The following is a 26904-nucleotide window of genomic DNA, read 5'->3' as shown; positions in this document are numbered from 1 at the left end:
GATTGGCCTCTTTATAGAGGTGAACTCCCCATTCTAACCTCCTGAGTCCTGTCTGTGAGCCAGTTGGCTAACCACTGGGTGGCATACAGGTTTGTACCAAACCTCTTGAGTTTATCAACAATACCCAAGTGGGGTACTGTGTCAAATGCCTTGACCAATTCAAGGTAGGCAGTGTGAACAACAAAACAACAGGAGTCAGAACAGGATCCAAAAGCAGCTTTATTTTCTGTCTCTCACTCTAGCGCCTCGGCCACAGTAAGCCTTCAAGGAGTAAACTAACAATACTAAAGCACACTTTATATAGTCACAAAAATCATTCAATTACATCATTAAACAATTAATCAATAAAATTGATATGCACCTACAAGCTAAATAACATTCTTCCAATTACATTCTGTATTCAAGCCTCTAGGTACTAAAGTGTCATATTTTAAAATAAAAGTAGTTTCCTTCTTTAAAAGTAATCTACCCACAACTAATTCATCAGGTTCCATTTTAGCTACCTGTTGTAAAATGGTACCTTTTAAACTCTCACTACTGCCATTGTGAAATTCACAAAAATGTAAGGCTAAAGGGCTCTCCATTTTTTTATTTCTTATGTCCCTCAGATGTTCTAAAAGTCTAACCTTAAACATTCTTTTCGTTTGACCGATGTAAACTTTATTGCAACCACATTTGAGGGCATAGATTACCCTATTAGTTCTACAGTTATATGAGCCCTCTAAATCAAAAATTTTGTTATTAATTTAAAAAAAAGTTCTATGTATATATGAACAAGCTTGACATTTTCCACATGGAAAAGTACCCAAAATAGTTAACTGAATGGGTATTTTCACAATCAGTTTAGAAAACCTAGTTCGTACAACAAAATCTTTAATGCTCTTCCCTTTTGTATAAGAAAAAAATAATTTTTTTGTCTTTAAATTCTTTAATTCATCAAAGTTGTCTAAAAATTCCCAAAAATGTAATATATTTGATTTGATCATATTACTACAAATATTATACTAAGATACTATAAATAAATTATCTACACAATTAATAGTTTTATTAGATATAAAAATATCTCTACTTTTTTGTTTATTAAATCTATCAAGTCTAAGTTTAATAATTCTATCAATATCACTTTCAACTAACTTTTTATCATAATTTCTTCTCAAAAACATCTTTTTAGTTTCATGAACCTCTTTAAAAAATATCTCATCAGTGTTACATAAACGTGAAATTCTTAAGAATTCTCCATAAGGTAAAGCATTGATAACATGAAAGGGATGGCAACTATCAGCTTTCAAAAAATCATTTGGCTCTCCAAATTTTCTATGTAAGCTAGTTAAGATGGGTTGACCATCAATACCCTGTACATTCACATCTAAAAAGTTAACTGTGTTTCCACACTGTAAACCATCAAAACAAATGTTAAATCTATTTTGTTGAATGTCTTGGACAAAATTTTGTACATAATTCTTACCTCCTTCACATAAAAATATTAAGTCATCAATACATCTATAATACAATTTAACATATTTTTGTACAAATTCATTATTATAGATAAATTCCCTTTCTACAAGACCCATGAAAATATTTGCATACATAGGTGCAAAGGGAGCACCCATTGCTGTTCCCTGCTTCTGTTGAAAAATCAAATTGTCAAAACAAAAGTAGTTGTTTTCTAAACAAAATTGTGTCAAATCAAGCACATAGTGAGTTAATGGCTTATCTCCCATAGTCTTATACAACGCCTCTAGGCCGTATTTATGTTGAATGTTTGTGTAAAGACTCTTAACATCTAACGTGACCCAAAACATATTTTTATTCCAGGTAATTGACTTTATTTTGTCCAAAAAGTCAAAAGAGTCTTTAATATAAGAAGGAAGACAAACTGCTTCCTTTAGCAACACTTTATGCAACACTACACCTAAATTGTGCAAAAAATATTTCCTGGCAGACACTATCGGTCTGCTTGGTGGATTTTCTGGGTCTTTGTGTATTTTAGGGAGGCAATAAAAATATGCTGGTCCAGTATCCCTTAGACTAAATTTCCCTTTCACATCTTTATCTAACCAAAATCCTAGGCGAAGGCCTTTGTGAATTAAATTAATATATTTAACTTTAGCTTGTTCAATGGCATCCTGATGAACTATACTATAAACTGTTGAGTCACTCAATAAATCCCAACACATTTTAAAATATTGACTATTATGCATAATTATTATTTTGTTCCCCTTGTCAGATGGCTTTATAACTAGTTCTGTCTGTTGTGAAAAATTCTTCAATTCCAGCCATTCTAATTTAGATAAATTGTATTCAACTTCATTCTTATCAAAATGATTTAAATAATATTCTAATTCAAATTCTAACATTGCGTGTAGTTTCTTAATGCCTTCATGACTAAACGGAGGCATAAAGGTGCTGTTCACCTTAACACCCGAGGTATCAATATACCTCTGTTCATAAACTTCACTATCACACGAAACAAACGACTCATCTGAGTCTGAAATAGAATACTCGGAACTTGAACCATGCACAATGTCATTTTTAGGCACTAAAACATTAAAATAGTACCACATATGAAGCTTCCTAATAAAACTATACAGCTCGATTTTACATTCATACAGTTTCGGAAGCACCGTGGGTACAAATTTAAGACCACAATTTAGAACTGATAAGAAATGTTCAGAAATGTCAAAACCAGATAGGTTAACCACATTACTTGTTAACAAACAAAGTTCAATACCATCTGGTTCTTTTATTGTCTCTCCAAGGGCGCTGAGGCCCATTTCTGTAGTATTCCTGTTTGCCAAACCCTCTTTTGCGTGATTGTGCGTAACCTGGGTTCCGAAAATGATCTGGAAAAAACTGGCGATTCGCTGGAGACGGCAGACCTGGAAATTCATTGGTCTCTACGTCATTGAGACATCTATCTGAAGTTTGATTGGGTGTATTAACGCTAGAGGTACTAGCCAGTCTCTCTCTGTTATCTGAATTCTGATTGGATGATTGAGCCACAAGGCGGGTACGTTGATTATTATGAAAAAGATACACATTGCCTTTATCAAAGTCTCTCAAGTCCCTTTGCAGTTTATGCATCTTTTGATCAATTATTTTCTTTTCTAAAATATGAACTTTGTCTTGAATATCTCTAAAACAGGCATCCAGTCTACTGCGATCTAACACAGTAACCAAGTTATTGCACACTGCATTAATATCTTTCTTTAAATTGACAAGTTTAACATTGTCTCTTTCTATTTGAATTTTTATCCATTCCCTCGAACATTGATGTGCAGCACACTCCCATCTAGTTTGAAAAGATTTGTCTATTTGACATGAAGCATTAAATGATTCCGATGGGAATTTTATAGCTCTAAGGCCTCTGGGAATGATATCTAGTTCAAGATATCTAGATAAACTGTTCACATTATAATATGTTGCTGTTTCTTTATGCATTAAATTCGTAAGTTTAGAAACAATAGCTTTAACTTCAGTAGTGAAGTCTAAGGAGCGCTTACCAATATTCGCAAATGGATTGTTCGAGCGTTTGCTCCTAGTTTCTGCAAGGAAGCGCTCCCATGTTGGAATATCCACTACATTCTCAGTAACTGCAGTCCTTTCAGGATGATCATAATTACGTTCTGAATTAGTGTTGAAAAAACCATCTAATGTCCTTTGAGAAGAACCAGGGTTTTCTTCTCTAAAAATTCTAGGAATATTTAATGCAGGATCACTGGCCATGAAAACAGCAGCAACAACGTTGAACACAGCAAAGCAGCACAGCAAAACAACAGGAGTCAGCACAGGATCCAAAAGCAGCTTTATTTTCTGTCTCTCACTCTAGCGCCTCGGCCACAGTAAGCCTTCAAGGAGTAAACTAACAATACTAAAGCACACTTTATATAGTCACAAAAATCATTCAATTACATCATTAAACAATTAATCAATAAAACTGATATGCACCTACAAGCTAAATAACTTCTGAGAAGTAAATGCCAAAAAGGAGCAGTCCAAGGACTGATCCCTGAGTGACTTCACTTGTGACTGGCCTCTTTATAGAGGTGGACTCCCCATTCTAACTTCCTGAGTCCTGTCTGTGAGCCAGTTGGCTAATCACCGGGTGGCATACAGGTTTGTACCAAACCTCTTGAGTTTATCAACAATACCCAAGTGGGGTACTGTGTCAAATGCCTTGACCAATTCAAGGTAGGCAGTGTGAACAACTTTGCCTTCATCCATTGCTTGGGTGACCTCATCGAAGAAGTTCACCAGGTTGAGTAGGCATGATCTGCCCTTGATGAAACCAGACTGGGTTGGATCCAGTGTCTGGAGGTTTACTGTATCTCTGTTGATCATCTCTAGGATAATTCTTTTCATGGCTTTACATATAAAACTAGTGAGACTTATGGGTCTATAGTTTCCAGGGTCTGTAGATGGCCCACCTTTGTGCAGAGGGTTGATTGTTGCCTTTCTCCATTCATGAGACATGAAACCTGTTTGGAGGCTACAGTTAAATAACAATTCCAGAGGCTCTGATAGGTCATGTTTCATGCTATTTAGAATTCATCCTGAGATATTGTCTGGGCCCACTGATGCAATGTTCTTGGTCTTAGAGAGAGCATTAAAGACCTGTTCTCTAGTGATAGTAGGGGGAGTTATATTTGATGATATTTCCTGAGGGTAGGTTGAGGGGGAGAGGGTGGTAAAGTTGGAAGTGAATTTATGAGCTAGGAAGTTTGCTATATCTCCTGGCTCAGTGTATATGGCTCAATTTACAATGAGCTCTGCACACAATTGTGCATTACCTTTGAGGTTGCGGATATAACTAAAGAATGCTTTGTGGTTGTTCTTGGCCTGGAAGGCCAAACTTACCTCAAACTGGCTTTGGTAGTCTTTATTTGTCCTCTGAGTTGTTTGTATAGTTTGATGAGAGTGCTTTTATCCTGCTGAGTGCTGCACCTCCTAATTTTTGCCATGATTTATCTTCCTTCTGTTATACAGTCGATTGATTTTGTGATTCCACCAGGGTGGCTTGTTTTTTTGAGTTAGTTCTGTACTTCGTCCTGGTGGGTACAGCTGCCTCTATGCAGGTATTAACATGCTTGTGCAGGGTTTCTGTAAACAGTTCTGCATAGGCAGAAGTGTTGTCAGTGTTTATTGAGGCTTGAAAATTTGCCAGGTTCTCACCTAATAGCAGGAGGTTAGCCATAGAATAGTTCCTGAATATTCCAGGTTTAGCTGGGGGTCCAGGTTTTATTTTTACTTCAAAGGAGACCATTTTGTGGTCTGACCTTACCAGGGATGGCATTACAGCAGGGGGTGTGCTGCAGTCTCCCATATCAGTTTGACCAGATCCAGCACGGTTGCACTCCTGGTAGGTATATTGACTATCTGGTCCAGGGAGTTTGTGTTTATAAAATCTAGGAATCTCTGTGCATGTATGTTTGGTGTCATATAGGATTCACAGTTAATAGTGGGGTAATTACACTCATCCATGGCATTGCGTTGTCTTAATCCAACTACCTCATCTCTGATATTTGTAAAAATTGATATACTATCTTTTGTATCTTTAGAACTTTTGTTTATATTCATACTTTCTGTAATTTTTTTGTTATCGGTTCTTTGGTTAACATAGAGCTTTTCTCCCTGGGTCTCCACTGGAAATGAGCCTCTGGCTCAGTTTATATATATATATATATATATATATATATATACATATATATATATATATATATATATATATATATATATATATATATATATATATGCTGGCAATGACTCCTTGTGTATGGTATTTTTTTATCACAGTTGTATGACTGTGGAGTTAATATATTTGCATAAGTGGATTTGGGGGGGGGGGGGGCTTGTCCCTGCAGAAAGCATTTTTAATTTATGCTTGTTGTAATGAAGTTTTCTATAAAATCTGTTTGTGCATTCAGTGTGCATATGTTTTCTCTTTTTTTCCACTGCTGTACAATTATTTGGTTAGCATAGGTGTGGGGGTGGTGAAGGGTGGTTTGCCCATACAAAGGTATTTTTGAAAACATTTATCTTGCACATTTTTCATCATGTTTCAGGTATTTTGTTTTTGATCACATGTTCTTTCAGTGAAATGCTATTTTGACTGAGTGAATTGAGAACTCCACTGGCAAATTTTACCGAACACCCCCCCCCCCAACCCAGGCATCAATGATTTAGTATCTATTAAGCCTATTTTTAAAATCAGATCTAACTGCCTGTCATAATACTGCAAGTTCAATGATATTTGCATTTTTAATACCTTTACATGACCATTTTATGACAGAATACTTTTTATGACATCCATCAACTTTTACTCACTTATTTTTATGAAAGCTTTTAAACATATTTTAAGAAATATTTATTAACATATATTTATTTTATGAAACAGGAGTGTATTTTTAGTGTTACTTTTAAAATTTGGCTGGGACTAGTGTTGCGGTGTTTTTATTATTTCTATGTGAAAATTAGAAATGGCAGCTATTTGTACCCTAATAGTTGAAGAGCTAAATCCTTCATTGAAAATTGTTGCTAAAAATTCAAGCCACCATGCACTGGTGATGAAAAAGGGTCAATATGTTTCTGCTGCACCCAAAATGCAAATCTTTTCCATTTATTTCTGTAAAGTTTCCTTGTGGAAGCTTTATGGGAAGACAAAAGTTTATGATGAACAGGGAAAGACAGAGTATGCTGTCTGGTTATCAATGGAAGTGGAGAAACTATGTGGTCAGTTTTAAGTTTGAGATATCTGGGTGAGTCATATGTCAGGTGAGATAGAAGGTCTGGAATTTGATCCAGAATCCAAGGAGGGTAGACTAGATGAAGCTAAAGAAAGGTGAACCAAATTTGTTGAGGCCAGTAAGGGGCAATGAGGATGACTTTGCTCTTCAGCTGGGATACTTTCTGTAGATATCTGGGGTTTTGTTACATATCCCATTGAGGAAGGCAGGTTTGCTGAAACCAGTTTGGGACTTATTCATTCAAATAAAGTATTCAAACTACTTTGTCATGTTGTGTTGATTACCCTTTGGTGCTGGCCGCTTGTGGACTGGATTGGTTTGGTTTGGGCCTGCACAAACAGTACATGCAGACATCTTTACCGATACATTTGGGAGGATACACATACAGGAGACTGGGGACCAATTGTGTAGAAGCCCATCTCTCAGTTACTGCCCCAGTGGGGGGATCAGGACAAATAACTTGCTGCACTTGCTCTTTAGGGGAGATGCAAAAATAAGTCACAGCATGGCTGGTCCCATTGGCAAAAAATCATTTCCTCCACTTTCTTCTTAAGATACCACTCATGAGGTAGTAGAATGGGCCTATTCAACTTGTGCTCAATCATGTTGGATTTCCCCAGAATGTACATTGCTATCAGAAATTGGTTGGATGAGACTGTCCATTTCCAAAAATCTGAGAACTCCTGCACACAAGGGACTCCTGCACACAAGGGATAATATCTGGTTCCTCCTTGTTTATTGATGTACCAAACCACATACATATTGTCTGTCTGGATCACAAATATTCCAAAAGGGAGAGAGTCTTGTAAAGCCTGCAACACTAGGAGCACTGGTCTCATTTCCAGGAGATCGATATGCAAATTGACCTCTTCGGGGGACCATGTGCCTTGGACTGTTTTTTCCAGGAAGTCCCCCCCATCCCAATCTGAGATATGTCCATGGTCACTATGGCCTTTGGGTTGAGGTAGAATGAAGGGACTGCTTGTAGAACCTGTTTTGAGGGGATCCATCACCAAAGGTATCTTTTGCATGCTTGGGTAATTATTATCTGAGTGGACATATGTTGATGAAGAATGGACTACTGAGTTGCTAACATCTATTGAAGATTCCCCATATGAAAACTTGCTAGTGGAACTAGTACTATCACCACAGACATTGATCCCAAGGCTTGTAGAATCAATCAGTCTGAAACTGAGGATTTTGGATTATCTTTTTGACCTGGAATTGGATAATCTGTACTCTTGGAAAAGGAAGAGAGGCTGTCATGGTTACTGTGTTGAAAATTGCTCTTATGAATTCCAGTGTCTGAGACGGTACTAACTGAGATTTGATGTAATTTATTGTAATCCCCAGAAGGCAGCAAGTCTGGAGTACCTGGTCTATGGCTCTTATCAGTAGATGCCTGGTCAGAGCGGTTATGAGCCAGTCATCCAAGCATGGAAACACTCAGAATCCCTGTAGTTGTAAGTGAGCTGCTACCAATGCCGTGCATTTGGTGAACACCCTGGGGACTGTGGTGAGGCCAAAGGGCAGTCCTCTGAACTGGTAATGAGTGTCTCTCAGCCAGAAGCATAAATACCTTCTTGATTGTTTGTTCATTTTTATGGGATAGCATGCACTCTGAAAGTCTGTTGAGCACATCCAATTGTCCTTGCACAAAAAGGGTAGAATGGACAGAACCATGACCATACAGAACTTGGTGTGCTGAACTGATTTGTTCAGACTGCTGAGATCCAAAATATGTCCCCTGTTTTCTTTGGTATTAAAAAGAATCTTGAGTAAATTCTGCATTCTATAATGTTCTGATGGGACTGCTTGTGTGACTCTTTTTTTCTAGAAGCTTTTCTATTTCTAGTTGTGCTGCTTTCCTCTGACTGGGTGGAACATTGGGAATTTTGCATACTGGTGAAGGTAGATTGGAAATCTCTGGAAATAATCCTCTGCACCTATGTATGTTTTGTAGGCTCTGGCCAGGCTCTCTTGTACAGGGATACATGACCCCTAACTACCTGTAGAGATGGACAAAGGGTTGAAAAATGTACTCCCACTGCAGAGAGTGTCTTTCCATAGTGTTCCCACTTGGTGAGTCTGTCTTTTACCTTAGGGCCAAACAAACAGCTTTCATCAAAAGGTGTATTTATGAAAGAGGACTTTAAGGGCTCTGCAAAGTCACAGAAGTGCATCCAGGCATGCCTCCTAATGGAAATGCCCAAACCAACTGCCCTTGAGGTACCTTCAGCCATATGTGAAATGAGCCTCATGGACGAATTAGTAATAGATTGCAGGGTAGACAACTGTAAGGCCACATAAATCTGAGCCTCAGAAATGATGGTCCCAGCTAGGGATTTGGAAAGTTCCTTAATCAAATCCCTCTGCACTCTAGTGAAGTGTGCCAAATTATTCACTGATCTGAGTGCAAATGTCACTGAAGCAAATCTGTGCAATGCTCGACTCCTGTTAGGGGGATGGATATAAGGACTCTGTTCCTCAAATTTCTTCTTGGTGGCCATCACTGTGGCCATTGTTGCATCTACTGGTACTCCCTCACTCCAAATTCCTTTCCTTTAGGTGGTGCCAAAATCTGATCTGGACTCTTGGGAAGTAGTTCAGCCATGTCTGACTCCTTTCATGTCAGCCTAGAGATCAAGTTAGTGAGCTCAAATCCATAGGTGGAGTTACCCAGAAGGTAGATGGGTAATGGGCCAGACCCAAAGGCTTCCAGTAATACCAATTTCACTTGGGAAGGGTTATCAGTAGAACAACCACTCCCCTATTTAAAGATCTCTAGGATGTCTAAAAATAAGACATCATTAGGTGGTGATCTTGGGGATCATTCCCTCTCATTAAAGTCAGTATCTTCACATCCGCATGGCTCCTCTTGCACTTTTTTTTTCCTAGGGACTTCTTTGGTGGGGTGCTCTAGAGAAGTATTAGAAGAAATGGTAGTACCCTGCTGGTTAGCCTGAAGACTCTACAATGGCTGTTCCTGTGGAGTAAACTGATGATGCTCAAGGCACACAGACATACGGGACCATAAGGGAGATCCTAGGGGAGAGGAACCATCAGTCCTGCAGAAGCAGACAACACTCTTTCCACTACCTTGAAAGTGGAATGTTCCAGGGAGAAGAAGGTTGACAGAGTAGAGAAGCCATACTTCCACCCCATGAGCTCCCCCCTGCCCTGAAGGCAGTCCACCCAAGGCAGAGGTCAGAGTTGAGCTATCCAATACTGAAGCTCAGAGGGGAAGAGACGGCTCTGACAACTTCAGAGTCAATTACAACAAATCCCATCTAACAGGGATGCTTTGGCTTTGAGAATCGTCCAGCTCTGACACACTCAGAGTCAATGCACTTAAAGAAGGCCTCGAAACCAAAGATATTATTATCTTCGGATCTGACCTATATAGTCCTGGAAAACTCAGATCCAAGGGCTCCAAAACCATGAATCATATCAGAGAAGAAGCCAGGATTGCTGGTGTAGTGCTATTAAGGGCTTCCTGACCCAAAGGGATAGGCGCTAGAAGAACTCCCATCTGCACTGAGAGAAACTTCCTCATCATTCTATCCACATCAGCTTTGGTCAGATGTCTGGAGGAACAAGATGATGAGGCCACAGAGGGGGACCTGGAATACTGGCTAGACTCTAAGTATGGAGATAGGACATGAGAGGGTATTGGATCTACAGAAATTAAATATCTGTCCAAGGTAAAGGGATCCAATAATACAGGATCCAAGAAAGCTGATTTGGTGTCTGACGCCAGCTTCAGTGAAGGAGAAGTCTTCAGATCTGACTTTTTGTGTTTCTTTCTTAGGGTTCCACCATTGGATCCAAGGAAGAAGTGGAGAAGACTGATGGATCCAAAGGCTTTCAAGATTGTTGCTTTGTCATAGGTTTGGGGGGGGGGTGAGCCCCAGATAAAGCCTTTGAAAAAGTAGAAGAAAGCAAGCCTTTTAAGATAAGCTTGTTCTTATGGTCCACAATGGCCCAAGCATTAAAAAGATTTACAGATGTCACAATCTTTCTGAAGATGGTCAGGGCCTAGAACAATAAATGCACAAGGCATGAGCATCTGAAAGCAGCAACTTATGACCAAACTTCTGGCACTTTTTAAAACCAGACTTTTTAACAAACAGGCTTTTAAAGAGAAATACAAATGTCAAAGTGCACCAATTTTTCATGAGAAAAAGAAAAAATATGAAGGAAGACTTAAAGTACATAAAAGCAGTGACTAAGATGAATTAAATGGACAGATACAACTTTTTGTTCATTAATGGTATGAGAAAGGTGGTTGTTTTTAAAGTTAATAATTGTTGGAACTGTGGATACCAAGGGACATTCAGCTTAACTTCCTGTATTGAAAGCATTTATGACAAATTTGTAAATATGCTTTCTTCTACTTAATGTGTTAATTGGTAAGCAGTGTTATTCAGATGTTTGCTGTTTGATATATTGATAAAGAGAACGGTAATGAAATGCCAAGGAATAGGTAGGCAAAGGAAAACGAAAAGGGAGAGGCTGAGATAGAATGAATAAGGAGTGAAGAGGTTCAAAACTCATGCAACACAATAAATGAAACAAGCATAGAAAGAAAAAAGAGAATATGTAAGCACAAAGTAATTAAGGATAGGGAGATACAGAATCTATAGAAAATAAATGTGGAGAAGAGGATGAAGTACAAGGGAGTAGAGATACACAAGAACGTCATGGAATAAATGGAAGGAGAAACAGAGCAGTTAGAAGGACGTGTGGAGACACTGTTGATAAGACCTAATAGCGAGCTATAATGAGCGATACAAAAGACATAGCACAGCTGAGAAAGGTAAGAACTGGCTGGAATAAGGACTCAGTATGTGAAGATCATTAAGGCTATAACGAAAGGCAGGGATGGTCGTACATGGAGAAAGGATAAAAAGAAACTGAAAGCTACCAATACAACTGAGCAAGTCAACTGAACAGAATAATTAGCTTATGCTAATTTTACTGAAAAGAAGGTAATGCTCAATGTACAGCATATATAATACTGCATAGCATAGAACTGAATAGGGATATACTATTTATGCTTTATTCTTGTTAGCCACTTTCTAATTCATCCTTGTAATTTAAAACAAATATGAAGCAGCCTAATGACTCACTATATCAGAAAGAACACAGTACAGGGATAAAGACTTAGGACAGGATTGAAGAACAGTAATGATGAAGAAATTAAGGAACTGAACATAGAATGAAAGTGGATGGAAATACTAAAGATGCAGGAATTCTGCAACAGCTTTAAGAAGATAATGGCAGAACATGTTTGGGAGTCTAGATTGAAAGACAGCAGAAAAAACTCAGAAAAAAGACAAGAAATGAGGCAAATGGGGGAAATCTAAAGACAAGACAATGCTGGAACAGGGAAGGAAGGGAACAATATGGACAGTTGAAAAGAGAGCATACGTATTCATGCACAAAGCACTGTCTTGTAGAAGTTCAGAGTAGACACTAGGGGAGCCTAGTTGCAAGAGCTATAAATACAAACCCTTTTTCTCTGTACCTAAGAGGGACTAAAAGGACTGCACATTGATTATATGGTAAGGGAGAGGGATGCAAGAGAGGGAGTCACATAATTCAGCTGATGACTTGGAAAGTTGAAGTGCAGTTAAAACTGAGGCATATGTTTAATTTAAGAAATGACTCTGAAAGTGAAAGGAGTAACTGAAATACGCAGATAGAGTAACCCATTATTGGAAGGGGCTCTTGTTAGGAGATGGTGATAAAGGAGGTGATCATTTTATTTTGAAAGGGACTGAGAGCAATATTTGACAAGGGAGTAGAAAAGACAAGAAAGGGAAGGCAGTAAAAATATATACACCAAGCATAGTTGCTAGAGGTTGATATGAGGTTCCCTTTATAGGTTCATAGTTTCATAGCGGATTACTAGGCTAATGGCCTAAAGGATAAGCCTAGCTGTGTAACAATCTAAGTACACTTATTGACCATAGTTAGATGGTCTTTGTCAACAGAGCAATTTTGTAATGAGCATTGACTGCCCCTGTCCATGAGGGACTCTTCTGGGGTGAATTAAGGTCACCCATCCAATTGTCAAGGTTGCACTTGAATAGAGTCATTGAGGAGCTCTGCTTCACATCAAGTGGGAGCCTGTTCCAGAGGAGTGACAATCGCTGGGAGATACATCTGTCACAAAGTCATGTTCTGTTTATGTCAAAGACTAGGTTGAGATCCCTGGAGTGAGTTATTCTGTCCCATTTGATTTGCAGATGTGCAGCATTTCCATTAGAGCAGGGTCTGAGACTGCTCTGTAGGCCAGGCACAGGTCACCTGTCAGCAGCCTGTATGGTACAGAATACAGTCACAGAGCTTTTTGTCTTTCCATGTTTGTCATGTTTTGGAGGCCCTGGACTTTCTTGGTCAGAAACCTCTGTGGTCTCTCTAGTTGCTCCAGGTGTCTGGTGAGGTACATACAGAAGGGAGCATTGCACTCACTTAGTGGTCTGATAAGGGTCAAGTACTGTGGAGCTATGACCCCCCCTGGTCTTGGATGTGATGCCCATATGTATGATATACGCAACGTAGAATGCTTTTCTTACCACTATGGACACATGGTGATGGAAGTTTAGATTGCTATCAACCTGTGTTCCCAAGTCTTGCACCACTGGGTTTGAGCTTAGAGGGATGCTATCTTTATCATAATTATCAGGGACTACTTCTTTGCCAAAGAGGATAATGGGGCATTTTTTGTGATGAGTTTTAGTCCATAAGTTTGGCACCAATCAGTTGTCTGTGTCAGCCCTTTCTGCAATGTGTTAATATCACTGGGGACTCTATGACTGCGTCCAGTTTACAGTCATCTGCAAAGTTGGAAAGCCACAGACCATCCTTCACCTGGAATTAAGAGAAATAGATTCCAAACAGTAGAGGACCCAGTAAAAATCCTTGTGGTATTCCACTGGTAACTGGTCTACTGGTGGAGGTGGATTCCCAACTTTGACAGTGTGCATTCTGTCAGTGAGCCAGTTGGCTACCCATCTAGTAAATTATGGGTTAATCCCCAAATGTGAGAGTTTCTCTATGAGAGTTTTTCTATGATACCTGAATGTGCGATTGTGTCAAAGGCCTTGGCTAAATCAAGATAGGCAGTGTAGAATACTGTTTGTGCATTGCACATTTAAGAAGCATTTCAAGGACAGCACGTGCGTATAAATTGCAAGCATGTGCTAGCTTCATTGCCATTTTGAGAGTGCAGCCAGAGAGTGAGCATGTATGAGTGTAATAGCTAGTTGTTTACAAGTTTATTTAAGTTAAAGTTTGTTAAGCCTAAATCCCAATGTGTTTGTACATAATAAAGCTGATTGAATAGAACCCACAGACGTTCATCTGTTTTATCCTGGCCAGATGAGTGACAGGCGGTATGTACTGTTTTGCTCTCATCAAGGGCTTTAGTGATATTCTCAAGGATGTCCACTAGGTTTAATAAGAAAGAGCTACCCTTGATGAAGCTAAACTGGGCTGGGTCAAGAGCTTGAAGGTCACCTATGCCCTTGTGGATAAAGTCCATGATGATTCTCTCCATAGTCTTGCAGATAAGGCTGGTTAGACTTATGGGTCAATAGTTCCCAAGGTCAGTTGATAGACCCTCTTTGTGCAAGGGGATTACTATTGCAGTTCTTTATTCTACCAGGACAAAGCTAGTTTTCAGGCTATGGTTAAACAGAGTGCTAAGTGGTTCTGCTAGGGCTTGTTTTAGATTGTTTAGTAAGCAGCCTGGGATGTTATCTGGTCCCATAGAGGTCATGTTTTTGGCCTTGGAGAGTGCTTGTATGATCTGTTATTTGGAGATACTCTGTGAGAGATTGATGTTAGGAATTTTTGGGTATCTCTGGTGGGGACAGGGGGTGAAGTTATTGACAAATCTATTTGCTAGCAGGTTGGCAATTTACTTAGATTCAGTGTGAATTGCACTGTCCACTATACTTTCTGAACACAGCTGGGCATTTCCTTGTAGGTTTTGGACATAACTAAAGAATGCCTTATGATTGTTTTTAGCTAGGAATGCCAATTTAGACTCATAGTTAACCTTAGAAGACTTAACAAGATACCTGATTTGCTTGTTCAAGCTGCGAAGGATATTCTTCTTCTGTTGAGTAAGTTTCTTCCTGTTCTTAGATATCAGTTTCTTTCTTTTGTCTTATAACTTATTTATACTTACAGTCCACCAGGGTGTCTTGTTTTTTGGGAAGATCTTGTTTTTTACTTGCTAGGTACAGCTGAGTCAATGCATTTGTTTAAGTGGCTATATAGGACATTTGTATATTCCTTTGCATAGGAGTCATTGTTGGCTATCTTGGCAGGGGCTTTGAAACTTTTTATATCATCGGTTAGTAGGTAATAGTTTGCTTTGGAGAATTTTTTCAGTTTGTTTACTCCTGTTTACTCCTGTGGGGGTGTCAGGTTTGATCTTTACTTCCAACGAGACAGATTTATGCTCTGACCTTACCAGGGAGGGCAACTCACAGGCAGTAGTGCAGTGACCCTGCCCCCATGTTGGTGAGCACTAGGTCCAAGACATTTGAGCCCCTTGTGGGGATATGGACTAACTGTTCTAAGACATTTGAATTAACAAAGTCAAGGAATCTTGAGAGGCTGTGGAGTTAAGGAGGGTTCTCTAGCTGATATCAAGGAAAAATTTGTGTTTTTAAGCATTTGCATTTATATATGTCAGAGCTAAACCCTGTTGCTCGGTGTGCAGGTAGCGCAAATGCAGTGCTTAAATACAAGCTAAGTCAAATAGTTTTAACACAGGCTTACTGATGGCAAAGCCCAAAACTTATCTTTATTCCAACAATCCCCAACTCAGACGGGTTCTGGGCTACACACTTCTGCCACAAGGGTGTAGTATGGCTTTCTTAATGTAAGATGGTTGACTTCAGTGCTTAGTTAATACCAAACAGCCTAGATTAAACAAGCCTGAATCTAGCCTATGCTATAAAATACAAAAGTACTTGAAAGTCAAAGTGCAGAAAAATGGTCACAACAGTACAACAGCAAAACATGAAGCAGCAATTAGTCAAAATGCAATTCAGAAAAAGTGCAATGCAAACTTAGAACACAATGATTTTTTGTTGAACACAGTGGATGCTTTGGATTTAGTTCAGATTCACTTCAGATCTCTGGCTAAGTTTGCCAAACTCAGAGTAACTCCACCAAACTGTTCTTATAAGACAACTCGTTTAAATCTGCTGCTCATGGATCACTTCTTCAGATTGTATTTGCTCTTGTTTCTTGTTTCTGAGAATTGTTTGTCCTAAAGGCTGATAGTATTTTCCAGACTGAGGTATTAGTGAGACAGAGAAACCATGGAATAGAAAAACACATTTTAAAGTGCATTTTGCTTTTTTAAGTCAATCAAAATACATACCATTCAAGAAATAATTTTGCCTGGCAGTTGGTACAGAGGGATAAGGCTATGAGCTGTTGTTCATGTGGTACAGGATTTACAGTTCTTACACTCAACTGAGAATTTAGGCTAGGCTCCTCAATGGTTCCAGTGAATGCAATCTTAAGTAACTACCTATGAACCTTGTGGTGCTGCTCAGACACATAATGTTTCACTTGTTTCAAATGTAAGTGTTTTCATTCTCCCTCTAATATGTCATGCATGCATTTTACATATAAAGAGTCATAGTTGAAAGCATATATCTGCACATTTCTTTAAGCAAGCAATAATGCCCACCAGGGTATGTGTTATAGTGGAAATAATGGCCACCCAGGGGTGTTCTGAAGCCCGAAATTGCAGGCAGAGGACCTCTATACACCTGAAAAAGCATTATTTCCATAATAATACACATACTGTAGGCCATCATTGCACTTACATAATACGTTATCTGTGAAATTGTCTTGTATTTGCTTTTTTAATTACTGTTTTTTATATTCTTGATGAAAAACAGTTCCTCCACCTAATGTTTCAAACATACTGTTGTATATGTAATTGTTGTTAGAGGAAGTGTTTCCAAAATAGAAGTTATGTAAGTATTACATTGACATACTCATACACATATGCATAGAGAGAAACACACACACACACACACACACACACACACACACACACACACACACACACACACACACACACACACACACAGCACTTAACAGTTTGTTGAGTAAACACATCTTCAGATGTGCCACTGTGAACCAATTAATAAAAAAAAAAAAAAAAAAAAAGAATGCAAAACATAGCAACTCTTCCCCCACCCCCCGTTATTTTTCCTACTTTTGCTGTATAATGCTGCAGTGATTTTTCTGGTAATTCACTGTAGATGAATTCAATTAATAAGTCCAGAAGTTAAGACTTTCAAGCCTCTGATTATTTAAGAGAGCCATGCTGATAGACTGGCTGTTGCAGTTAAGGCTGTCTCTGTCTCCCTCTGTCTCTCTCTCTCTCTGTCTCACTTTTGCTCTCACACATGCATACAGGAGCACCCTACACCCACACCCACACAGAGAGACAAAGACACACCCTTATTTATTATTTTACTTACTTTATCTTTTCATTTTACACTTGCTAAACAGCAAAGCACTGTTTAGTGAGCATAACAAATGTCATGTGTTTGGCAGCTTAATATACTGCTACAAAGTGATGGACTTGTTTGTCAGTGGGTACCGCCTATACATTAACCCCAATGGAGAGCATTCAGACTCCAATTACAATGATGATGTACAGGCCACCCATTCTTTAAGACGTGATAAAAGAGGGAAGGGGAACCAGAAGTAAAAACAGCAGAATTTGAAGAGATAAGGAAAATCAAAGAGTAAAAAACGAAGAGAGTTTGGAAAGATACCTGGAGGAAACAGCACCAAAACGGCAGCCAATGCCCATTATGAAGAGAGGGGGGGGGGCAAAGCAAATAAGTTATATTGTGTTCAGCCAGGGGGCAACTAATCAGATGAGATAAAAGGACAGAAACCAAAAATGAATAGTAGCAGACCTTGTTCCAAACAATAAGAACATTTACTGGTGAAATCCAAGAGAGAGTAGAAATGGGGTAGAGCTGGTATGAATATATATGGGCCCCCAGGCGTAATCTGATGCATCTGTTGTCAAAGTCTGCCTGGCTGTATTTAAGGTGAATGGCTGTCCCGTGTTGTGGTGACAGGCTTTTGCCCACTATCAAAACTCCTGTTGCAGGCAGGGAATGAGGGTAATTACTGTCTCCAGGCTGTGGCAATGTTGAGTCCAAACACTTTTTAGATACCATTGAAGTTTCCTCATATGCAGTCTTGCATATGGAATTAGCAGAATGCAGGATGCCATGAAACCCAAGGCCTGCAGAATTTTTCTTGCAGATAACTGGGTCTTTGTTGCCAACAGTTTGAAATAAGTAGTCAGTTGTCTGTGTTTGTCTGGCGTGAGATAAGCCATCTGGGTAGTTGTATTTAAGCTTGCACCCAGGAATATTATCTCTTGAGAGGGTACGAGTTTTGATTTCTTTTTGTTTACTGTGTACCCTAGACTTGTCAGTAATATTTTTACAAACGCCAGATGCTGTAGTAGAATGTCTTTGTTCTCCGCTTGAATAAGGCAGTCGTTCAAGTAAGGATATATTTGTATTCCTCTTTGTCTGCAAAATGCAATTACTGGTGCCAGGCACATTGTGAAGACCCTGGGCACAGTAGATAAGCCAAAGGGCAATGCAGAGAATTGGTAGTGCATTGAGCCAGCTTTGAATCTGAGGTATCTTTTGCATGTTTGTCTGATTGGGACATGCAGGTATGCTCTTTTAGATCTAAAGTCACAAGCCAAGTCTTCTTGCCCAACATGGGCAGAAGCTGCTGTAGAGTCAACATCTTGAATTTTGGAATATCCAGATATGTGTTTAGAGTAGATAGGTCCAGTATAGGTCTCCAGGCATTGTCTTTTCTGGGTACCAAGAACAGTCTTTAATAGAATCCTTGACCCTGCTCTTGTCTTGGTACTTGTTGAATGGCCCTCAAGTCCATGAGGGATGAAACTTGTTTTTGTGCCTCTGCCCATTGATTGTGTGGCAGATCTGGCATACCGTTTTGTCTTGGCAGGGTGTGAAAGTGGAACCTGTAACCTTGTGTAATTATATTTAGAACCCATTTGTCCTGGGTGATCATGTGCCAATTTTGTGAAAAAAGTGCTAATTTTCCTCCCAAAGGGGCTGCCAAAAGATAAGTGCTTGGTGCTGGAAGTGGGAAGTCATTGAGACTGTTTTCTGTATGGCTGTGATTTTTCCTCTCTGCTTTTGGAGGCAGAAGCACCCCATTGTTTAGGCCTGTATGAGCCTTGGGGCTGTGATCTGCCTCTGGGGCGTCTGTATCTGCCCCTTTGTGGTCTATCTGACACTGGAAAGGACCAATTTTTTGTAGGCCAGTTCCTGCTAAATCTGGGAGGCTGTACCTGCAAGAAATCCTTGACTGTTTGCATAGACTTAGCTTTGTTCTCCATTTTCTTCAACACCTCTTCTGCTTTAGCACCAAACAAAGTATCATGTTGTAAAGGAGCATCTAATAGTTTTGCTTTAACATGATCCGGCAAATTCTGTTCTTTTAACCAAGCATGTCTTCTAATGACAGAACCTGTAACAGCGGCCCTGCAGGAGGCCTCAAGAGAATCAAAACCACATTGCAAAGTATGCTTTCCAACTTGTTCAGCTGCATGCAATAAATCCTGCATTTCCTTATTGTCTGCACATTCTGTATTTGCTGACATTTTCTGTTTAAGCAAAGACATAAGATATTGCTGATACTTAAGCATATGAAACTGGCAATTTAAGGCTCTTACAGCCAAGGTAGCAGAGGTATAAATATTTTTGCCCCATCTGTCTAGGGCTCTAGAATCCCTATCAGAGGGGATAGGGTTTTTTGCAGTAGAAGCCTCGACCCCTTTGGGACCCTGAGAGATGGTTTCAGGATCTGCTGCAGGGTTCTTATAGAGAAATTTATGTGAGTCAGGAACCCTGTAGTATCTGTCTGGCTTAACTGGAGCTGGTGGTAAAGAGTCTGGAGAACAACTGGACTCCGAAAATACATCGTCTACAATGTCTAAAACAGGCGGAATAGCCAGGGGCCTGTGCTGGGGAAATAAAAGGAAATCTCTGAGCCTTTTCTTGGATTCTGAGTAGTCTTGGCTCTCCCAGTGAAAATGCTCCCTCATAGTATGCAGTGTTTCCCCAAAAGAATAATCCTCAGGAGGAGAGGCTGAAGGAATAGATTCTTCAGCATCAGAATCCTCATAGGGAGGAATAGAGTAATCCTGTTCAGAGGAGGAATAAGAGGAAATGGATACCTGGTCTGAAGATTCATATTCTAACTCTTGCCTAGGCCTTTTTTTAGAAGGGGGATGGGAACCCCTGATCAAAGTAATTAGGTCTTCGGCCATTTTAAGCATCTGTTTTTTAGGCATGGAGGCCTGTCCAGGTGAATGCTGCACTTGTTTCTTTGTCTTAAGAGCTGCTTTAGCCTTTGCCTTTATAGTGGAAGTAGGTTTTACATATAACTATGTAGGCCTGAAAACACCCTCAGAAGCCGATGCCTGCTCACAGGCTCAAGACCCATCTCAGGGAAAGATTTCAGAGTGTCAAATACCTTGAGTTTCCAGAGGCCCGGTCGGCTCCACGTGGGAGTCAGAAGCGGCCTGTGGCTCTGAGGTAGCGGGCATCAGGGGCTGCGAAAGCACCTCACTGAGAACTGGCGAACCGGCGACAGGCCTAGAAGAAGCCTCGTCATCGGTTTTGGATCTTGGATGCCTGTCTTTTTCTTTTTCTTTTAATTTTTTGTAAACTCCGGTAGTCGGCTGATCCGACGGCATTATATAGTTAAATCTTCTGCCCAAGTAATGAAATGAAAAATCGTACCGACGCTTAATAGTGCGTTGGTTAAATCTGGCACAAAACTGACAACTAGCAACATTATGGTCAGGGCCTAGGCAAGGAATACAGTAAGAATGAAAATCCTTATGAGGTATTTGCTTCCCACAAGAAATGCAGTTATTAACTTTTTTTGACATCGGTGTGGAGCAAGAAAAACATTTCCCCAATGGGGTACTTAGCTTTAATGAAGACTTTGGATGTGAAATTCAAATTTGAAAACTTCAGGAGTCGGCCGACCGGCACTTGCGAACTGCTTTTGCTTCGGGCACCGTGCGGCAAGAAAGACTGAAGAAAATGGCATTGGCTGCATCTTTTATACCCCCGGCACATTGACGTCAGGGAAGAGGCGACAGCAACCGATGCCGGACCTAGACTTTGGAACTCAGGCCAACTGTGGGTAGCCTGCCAGCAGGATAACCCAATTGTAATGACTGCAACAGTGAAACACAATGAACATCTGCTTGCAGTCCTTCCATTTGGAATGAGTGCAGTAATAGTTTGATTTATTTATTGTATAAAGTTTGGTGTCTTGTGTTTGGCTTAATTAATACAAACTTCTATTTCTTAGTATTCCAGATTATAATTTCTTATAATTCATCTCCCGGGAACCATCTCACGAACACAACACTGTCCTTATACAACCACATCCTGTTGGTTAACACCATAATCATTTTGTGGAAAGTATCTTTCCAGTGAGAGTAGTACATTCTTACATTAGTTCATGAAGTAAAGTCATATACGATGGATATAGTGAATGTATGGCTAAAACATCTCAAGACTAAACGCATACATATTAGTAGGGAGAAATGAATAGCATGCTTCCTAACTGAGCCACAACAAAATGAGATGCATAACAGATGCTTGTCAAATAAGGCTTTATGTGTGAGAAATAGAAAAATATAATTGAAGGCATTTCTGGAACTATGAGTTAGTAATACTGCTTGTAAGATAATTTGGAGAATTGCCTTTTTCTAGACTTCATATAATGGTCAAAAATATGTCTACTCACTACTGAGTGCTGTAACATAGTTGTTATTTTAGTTCATAACTTTGTTTTCTGAATTATATGAAAGTGTCTATAATTACTTTGCAGTTAGTACCCATCTAAACAGCATACAAACTTGCTAGCATCCAGTTCATAGCTTCCAAAATGTATTTTACAGCAGAACTGCTCATTATGCTTCTACAAAATGTAGCTGAAAAGTCATTATTATGTCACAAATATTACATTGGGCATAAATGTTCTCATTAGTCTTCCAATAAAAGGCTTTAGAAAAAGGCATAATGTTGCTTCAAAATGCATATCAATGAAGTCCATGTACTAATTTGTGGATAATTTGTTTCATTTGTGTAGTACTACTTTTATACAGACTGTAGGATCCTTTTGAGGGGAAAGTCACTGTCACAACAAAGGGTCTGAAATATTGACGACATGATATATGTTAAGGTCTCTGCAAAAAATGTACACATTTAACATACTGAAAATAGCTCATACTGCCAAGGTTATGAAACATGTATTACCTTTTCTTTCTTTCAGGTACTCTGGGTCAACCAAAACCACACCATCTGTAAACAAGAAATAGTCAAGATTCATAAACTGACATACAAATACACAGACACTCCATAACATTGTAGAATGTAAGCTTTTCTTAAGCAGAAGAAGACATTCAAATGGAATTATCATATCCAATGCTGTCTGACAACAGAAATAAATGAATGCATACAATTAAGTTTCTGAGTAACTATTTTTCTTATTCAGAACAATGTTATAAACTCAAATGAATTGGGTAGTTTCAGTCTTACTTCAATCACCGCCTTTGTTAGTAAATTATTAAGAAAATTGAACAGTGTGACTGGAGCTCACTTAACTAAGAATGCAGATATGTTCAACCTCCCTATTATCTTGCTCACAATGGAGAGGGTTCAATAATTTGGAATGTGGGTGAATACCACTACTGCTGCAATAAAAGGATCGCAATTAACATCACCGTTTTCTATCTAAAAATCTTACTAACATGCCTTGCTAAATAATTAAAAATGAAACGGGTTCGATAACAAACTTTTTTTTTTTTTTTTTTATGAATGCACAGTGCAGATCTCCACAGAAAGCCATGTAGTATTCCAATAAATTATGTTATGTCATGTCATGACTAGCTGGTTTTGGCTTTATTAGCCTACAGAAAACAAGACACAGTTCACCTGAGTACAGCCAGTAGCTACTGAGTCTATGGAGAGTTGTAGTAATCTAGCAAAATAGTTTAAGGATTTAATACTATCATGTAAGGTTTCTAAATGTAATCAATGAATTTCCCATAAGCAAGAACTCTATTATATTGGGAGGCTTTAACTACCCATCAAAAAAACGGAACCTCAAATGTAGGGTATGCAGAAAAGATTCTAAATTTCATAAACAAAACCTCCCAGAAGCAGACTGTTTACAAACCAACTAGAAGGCAAAATATTCTTAACCATTTCCTTATGAACAAAGTTCTTCATGTACTATTCCGTGATATCTCCTTCTCTAGTTATGTTGGATCATAAACTAGTGACCTTTAACTTTAAAACCTCTAAACCTGCAGATAATATCATTGAATTTAAGGATATCATACATATAAATCTCATGAAATTCTATGATAAAGGTTCAAAATTTACTTATACCAGCACAACTATAGATGCTGCCACAGTAGGAAGCTACTCATAAAGGTCTGTCTCCTCCAAGATAAATGTATAGAACTGGCAGACCCTACTAAGTCTTCATATAATGGGAAATTCAAGAGCAAAACACCTTGGTTGTATTCCAACATAATACATTTTACAATAATTCTACAGTAATAGAAACAATACTCCTTGAGGTATACAGCAGGCAAAAGACCCTCAAAGCAAGGATAAAATCAGAAAATTGATTAAACGCTTGGATTAATAATTTCCTCTCCTTTGATCGTAATGAAATGACAACAGCCAGGATATTATACTTGGTGAAACTAATTGCAAAGGGAATATCATCCAGATACAAGGAGGTCATTGCCCCATTATATTCAGCATTGATTGGGTTGAATACTGAATATAAAATGCCCCTTTAGGATGTACCTCACATTTAGAAAGACCACAGAGATTCCTAATTAAGAAGATCAAGGGCTTAAAAACCTTAAGCTAGCAGGAAAGACAGGATGCACAGTCCTTGTATTCATTATCTTGTAGATTCCTGAGGGGAGAGTTATCCATGCCTTTATAGAACCAGTAATCCTAGATATTTTGCAGATACACAAATCAAATAGTCTTACAAATACCAGAAAAAGGGATAAAAGTCTTCCCCAGCACATAAATAAAACAAGTGCAACAGATTGGTTTATTACACCCTCCACCCACACACAATCTAGAACAGACTCCAGCTACATATTAAGGAGTGTGGTACATTATCTTTCTTTGAATGTGAACTGGATGATTGGGCAAGTAATCACAAATTTACGCCCATCTCAAGACAGTAGGTTCAGTATGAGAAAGGATACTGGTGAGGTGTAAATTGTTGCAAGACTTAGTTGCCTTGCATTTCCTATGCTCCTATAATGTATAAGCAAGCCTGATGTTTGGAAGCAGCGAGATTTCTCAAAAGAAGGGTGAGAAACAAATACTGGTTCCACCGTCATTGACTGCAGAGGTATAAATATTATACCTGATACTCCATAAGCAAAACCTTTGGACTATATTGAGTAGTCACTGGAAATGTTAAGGTTACAGATATTTCCTTTAATCCCATTTCTGAAAATGTACTGACCTAAAAAGGGGCTGAATGTTACCCTTAGAAACTGAGCACAGTTGGCTGATAATTTGGCTTTGTTTGGTTGTAATCCAGGCAATTCATTTCAAAAGTACAAGCAGTAAACAATTTACCTGGTAAAAATATGTGGCAAAAGTGTGGACGAGTTTTGATAAAGATAAAACCAACAGATCTGTTGGAAATAATGACTGAGGTTGCTTTAGGTTTTAGCAATAAATATTCTGATCCCACAGCTGCAGAAATAGAAATCACCATTAGTGCAGATGGGATAGAAATTAAATCTATAATTTAGGAGAAGTGGAAGATGCTCATGAATTACCGCTTAAGGTGGTAAGGGGCCTTTTTATTCTATAAAAGGTATCACATAATTAAAGCCTCTTAGAAAAGGTAGAACCATTTCATACATGAGACTGACACTCCAAAAACAAATGGAAAGATTTTAAACAGCCTATAAATTGGACAATAATGTTGAGAGAAAATGTGGCTGTAGAAATTATTACAACTGTAATAAAGATTGTGCTGTTTATGCCTTTTCTTGTACCTCTTCCTCTGCTATTTAAATGCAAAAAATGACTAGAAATTTGTAACAAAACTACAGAAATTTGACCAATCCTTAAAACTTTAATACAACACTACTCCCTAACAGCACTTTTCACTCTACAGAAAAATCCTTAAGCTCTATAACCAAATAATACTGCAGGTGACTCTACATTCAAATAGTGCAGCTAATCTCTGAAACCATATTCCGCTGCTACTGAAATCCATTCAGAATGCATGCTCATTTAAAACATGTCTAAAACTTCACCTAACAAATCAATAGATCAGCTCATGTATATTTCCAGGGTATATGCCATATCGTCTTCATTCAGAAATTTATGTCCCACAGCCAGTCTTCACCAATACCTGAACTTTTTTGCTAGGATTTCCTAAATGCAGACATAGTTTTGGGAAACTGCTCACCCCCCAAGTTCTGCATTTTTAATATATACCTTACAATATCTACACATGTGTATATATGGTTCTACCTGACTTCGTCGACAGCGCAGAAGACCGACATCGGAATCCGGAGCTCCAGAAGATCGAAATCGAAGAAGACCGACGCGAATCGCGAGTGGCAGAACATCGACAATGCAGAAGACCGACACGACGGATGACAACACCAACACCGAGGATGCCGACATGGGGAAAGGCTGTGTGAGTATGCGGTAGTGACGGACGTTAGGGTGCGAGGCAGGTAAGTGTGGAGATTGACGGTCTGTGGGGATAGGGGTGGGTTAAGTGAGTTAGGGTTAGGAGCGATAGGGGTGGGTTAAGTGAGTTAGGTTAGGAGCGATAGGGGTGGGTTAAGTGAGTTAGGGTTAGCGATAGGGGTGGGTTAAGTGAGTTAGGTTAGGGGCGATAGGCGGTTAAGTGAGTTAGGGTTAGGAGCCGGGTAGGTAAGCGATAGTGACGGTCCTTAGGGTTAGGGTAAGGTTTAGTGTGGGCTTGTAAGGATTTTGGTGTGCTTGTGTTGTGTGTGTGGTTTGTGGAATGGGGATGTGTTTTGTTTTTAATTGTTATTGTGGTGTGTGCAGTGTATGGGGTTTCGTGTTTGTGTACCGTCGGTTATTTCGTTGTCGGTTATGTGTGGTTTCGTGTTTATGGACTGTCGAATATGTGGTGTCGGTGATGTGGTTGTCGGTGTTGTGTGGTTTCGACTATGTCAGGTAGAACCATATATATATATATATATATATATATATATATATATATATACATATATATATATATTATATATATATATATCTATATATATGTGCGTGTGTATATATATATATATATATATATATATATATATATGTATGTATGGATTCACTTCACTTGACCGAAAACTCATTTGACTGAAATTCATTTCATCGAGACCAAATCTTAATATAAAACCTAGCTTGGTTTTATATTGTCCAGTGTCTGTTAAGAGAGTAAGTAAGTAAGTAGTTTTTAACCAAATTAGGTGGGGGGGGCTACACCCCCCACACCCCCCAATGTGGGGGGGGGCTGTGCCTAGCACCCCCCCCTAACTATATATACGAACTCCAGGGTCGACTACAGTGGGGAAAGGGGCATATACACTACCACTACTATTTTTGGTGAAATGGGATTCGGTCAAATGAGTTTTCGGTCATTTGACTTTTTGGAGATTTTGTCTCGTTGAAATGAATTTCGGTCAAATGGGTTTTTGGTCAAGTGAAGTGAATCCATATATATATATATATATATATATATATATATATATATATATATAAAAATATATAATTTTGCCTCTGAGCCTGCTTTATAATCCATCTCTTAACTACAATATTAACATTTTCTGTCTTGCCTGCTTCCTTCCCACACCTCCATTTCTTTCAATTTCTAAGCATTAATCACAACATCTATTATATATGTGAAAAGTCCCACTAACACACCTCTTCAAATGGTCAGTGTTCAACATCTGCTAATGCATAAGTACCTTTAATATTGT

At 38.9% G+C, this 26904-nt stretch overlaps 1 protein-coding gene across 1 annotated transcript in view; it reads right to left on the bottom strand.

The window, feature by feature from the left end:
- LOC122802299 (beta-arrestin-1) overlaps positions 1–26904 on the bottom strand; it is a 915058-nt gene that overhangs the window by 600569 nt on the left and 287585 nt on the right. Inside the window, exon 5 of the mRNA XM_044071946.1 lies at positions 22151–22195. Coding sequence (XP_043927881.1) covers positions 22151–22195 — 45 coding nt within the window. The remainder of the gene's footprint in view (positions 1–22150; positions 22196–26904) is intronic.

Source organism: Protopterus annectens, chromosome 5.part0, assembly GCF_019279795.1.
Source record: "Protopterus annectens isolate FY-2018-M chromosome 5.part0, PAN1.0, whole genome shotgun sequence".
Classification (NCBI taxonomy): Eukaryota; Metazoa; Chordata; order Ceratodontiformes; family Protopteridae; genus Protopterus; species Protopterus annectens.
The sequence above is the reverse complement of the archived record's forward strand: the minus strand, read 5'-3'. Positions and strand labels throughout refer to the sequence as shown.